The 3216-nt window shown below is 31.8% G+C and overlaps 1 protein-coding gene across 1 annotated transcript; it reads right to left on the bottom strand.

Annotated features, from left to right (window-relative positions):
- Positions 1-644: 644 nt before the first annotated feature.
- On the bottom strand, positions 645-1583 carry LOC100955330 (olfactory receptor 6C3-like). Its single transcript, XM_003790476.1, has one exon. It carries the CDS (start codon positions 1581-1583, stop codon positions 645-647), a length of 939 nt encoding a protein of 312 aa, XP_003790524.1.
- Between the last annotated feature and the right edge of the window lie 1633 nt (positions 1584-3216).

Genomic DNA, 3216 nt, shown 5'->3' with positions numbered 1-3216 from the left:
TAACAGACAAATCTATTCCTGTGTATGGTACAGAATAAGTTCTATCTATAGACGACTTAGTACTTAGAAAATTCCTATCACATTTTCAGGTTACAAATGAATAATGATCACTTTATTTTTATATATCTTTATATATTTCCAAAACCAAATATAGATGAATAGGAGAAGACACAAAACTAGATATAGCACATGCCTTCAGCATAACTGTGAAATGGAGAATCATAAGAATTTCAAATTACTTGTGAGAAGGAAAATAAATACCCAAGTTCCTTAGCTGAGTGGGAAGATATGGACAGATAGGTTGAGAATATATTTGTTATAGATATTTATTTCATATTTTGTAGAACTTTTAAAAAGAAACTACTATATTATAACATAAAATAGACATTTTAAGATTTAGTATATTTAAAGGATTTACTTTTTTAAACAATTATAGTGTAAAAAATTCTTTTTATTTAGATAACCAGAAAAGTGATTTTTAGAGTCAATGATTTTCTATTCAAAATTACAAACCAATGATTACATTGAACCTACAAATCGTATTAAAAGGAAGACAATACTTAGTCACTTTCAGGTTAAAAAGAAAGCTGAAGCAAATGAGCTCAGTACTTCGCAGTGGCATTCAATCAGAGAAACGTATACTCTCATTTGTTTCTATGAAACACTACTTTATGAACCAAGGTTTTGAAAGCTTCTTTTACTTGCTGGTTTCTCAGAGTGTAAATAAAAGGGTTCAACATGGGGGCTATTGAAGTGTTGAGAATAGCTACACCTTTGGTCAGTGATGCTCTTTCTTTGGCTGAAGGCTTGACATACATGAATATGCAGCTTCCGTAAGAGATGGAGATGACAATCATGTGAGAGGAGCAAGTGGAGAAAGCCTTTTTCCTTTGACTAGCAGATGGAATTCTCACAATGGTGCAAGCGATGCATATGTAGGACAGAATCACTAATGCCAGTGTGAACAGCAGCGTGACAAAAGCAAAGTAAAAGCCAATCATCTCTAGAAGCCATGTATCTGAGCACGAGAGTTGTAAAATAGGGAAATAGTCACAAGAGAAGTGATCGATGACATTGGAAGCACAAAAATCTAACTTGAGGATAAGCATGAGTGGTGGAAAAATGGTCATAAATCCTCCCAGCCATGAACTAAAGACAAGCAAGTTACAAATTTTCTTGTTCATGATGGTGGTGTAATGAAGAGGCTTGCAGATGGCAACGTATCGATCGTAAGACATGGCAGTCAGAAGAAAAAATTCAGACACACCCATGCAGATGAAGAAAAACAATTGAGCTAAACAGCTGTTATAGGAAATGGTCTTGTCTTTAGTAATGATTGCCCCCAAAAATCTGGGGATGGAAACACTGGTGAATGTAATTTCTAAGAAAGAGAAATTCCGGAGGAAGTAATACATGGGAGTCCATAGATGAGAATCTATTAAGGTAAGGATGATGATGGTTAGGTTTCCAGTGACACTTAATATGTAAGTTATAAGTAAAAAGACAAAAATTATAACCTGAATCTCTGGGCTGCTCGATATGCCCAAGAGTACAAATTCTGTGATCATCGTGTGGTTTCTCATAATATTGGTTTTCTTTGAACAAAATCTATTGGTGAAAAATAACAACAAAAAAGAATAAGTGAACAGTGAAGGAATTGACATTTTAAATGTTGCTATTAATAGCGCCAATGAAAAGAAGCCATGGATCTTTATCCTTGTAAGAATTTCTGCAACATCTATTCATTCATAGAAATCATACACATCGTCTGTTGAAAGGGACACGTTTATTCATAGGTCTATGTTAAAAGTTTCCTCATCAGTGGTTTTACATAACACTTCTCCATATAATCAAATTTTGATATGTCCTTATATCTATGAGTTGTAGATCTCTACAATATTTTTTAATTATGTCTGTAGTTTGGATATTGAGACTGTTTATCACTTTCTAAGATTGTGTACTTTCAGGACTGAAATATCTAATTTTAAGTTTGAATTCTGATGTTATTTGCAAACTTACAAATTTCACTGGTGAAAATCAATGACCTAATCACAATTCCTGAGTTTACTAGTAGCTATGATTATTTTTACACTTAATATATATTCTTTTATATATGCCTGACAGAAATAAACATGTTTGAAATCACAGAATATAGTAGTAGAGTAGCTGTGATTGTAAATGAGAGTAAAGTTCTTAATTTATGAAAAAGGAAGAAGGGGCCAAATAAGTTAATAATATGTAGATAATATACATACAGTAGAATTCCATATTTAACCACCTCCCTACATTGACCACCTCTTTAAGTTGACCTAATTTTCAGAGACCAGACGTGCACCACATGTACATATCGGTACAACAGACCTAGTTCCTTTTATTGACCAACTCCATATATTGACCATTTTGTTACAGCATTTTGTTACAGTCTCTTGGGTGGTCAACTTATAGAGGTTCTACTATAGTTCTACAACATACTAATCAATTTATATCATTTTTGTTTGTTATTTAAATTAAAAATTGACTTTTTAAAAATAAATTCAATTAACTTTTTTACTCTTAAAAATACCTGAAAGGCATAAAAGAACTTGTAGGGAGTTTTTGATACCAAAACATCACATTGCTTTTTTTCTTAAAGAGTAAATAATTAGAATAAAGAATTTGTTCTGAGGATTTACTTTACAGAAACTGCAAGCTTTGAAATGTAATCTGTGTGGCTTTTGTCTTATTCTGTCCTTCCCATAGGAGATAGCATTCTGCCTGTGATAGGAAGTTTTCAGTATTTGTTGTAGTATTTTCTTTCTATAGTATGAACTGGCCACTCAGGATGTGATAAGGATCAAAGCTGTGTTTGGACATTTTTTCCTACTTTTATTTTGCTTTTCCAACTATAGAGTCTCTTCCTTTAAGAATAATGCACTTTTTTTTTTGTGTCACTAGCATATCAAAAACTGGCAGAACAAAAGGCAGAGATTGTTACAATGGTTGAAACATATTGAAATGTAAAATTAATAATACTATATGTTAAAGGAATAATTTAGGTAAGCCTACAATTCATTTCAATAAAATAAACTTTTGGCTGGGAGAAAAATAAAAATCTGTCAATTTGTTAATTTACTGATAAGTATTGAACATACAGTCTGATATGTCTGATGATACCAATCAGAAATACAATCATAGATTTAATTATTAATTTGCTTAAAATTTAACACATTCATAATA

The sequence above is a fragment of the Otolemur garnettii genome, unplaced genomic scaffold (genome assembly GCF_000181295.1).
Source record: "Otolemur garnettii isolate 467f Iridium unplaced genomic scaffold, OtoGar3 scaffold00043, whole genome shotgun sequence".
In the NCBI taxonomy this organism is placed as follows: Eukaryota; Metazoa; Chordata; class Mammalia; order Primates; family Galagidae; genus Otolemur; species Otolemur garnettii.
The sequence above is the reverse complement of the archived record's forward strand: the minus strand, read 5'-3'. Positions and strand labels throughout refer to the sequence as shown.

Coding starts and splice junctions, on each gene's coding strand:
- LOC100955330 (XM_003790476.1), bottom strand. CDS start 1,583: ATGAGAAACCACACGATGATCACAGAATTTGTACTCTTGGGCATATCG.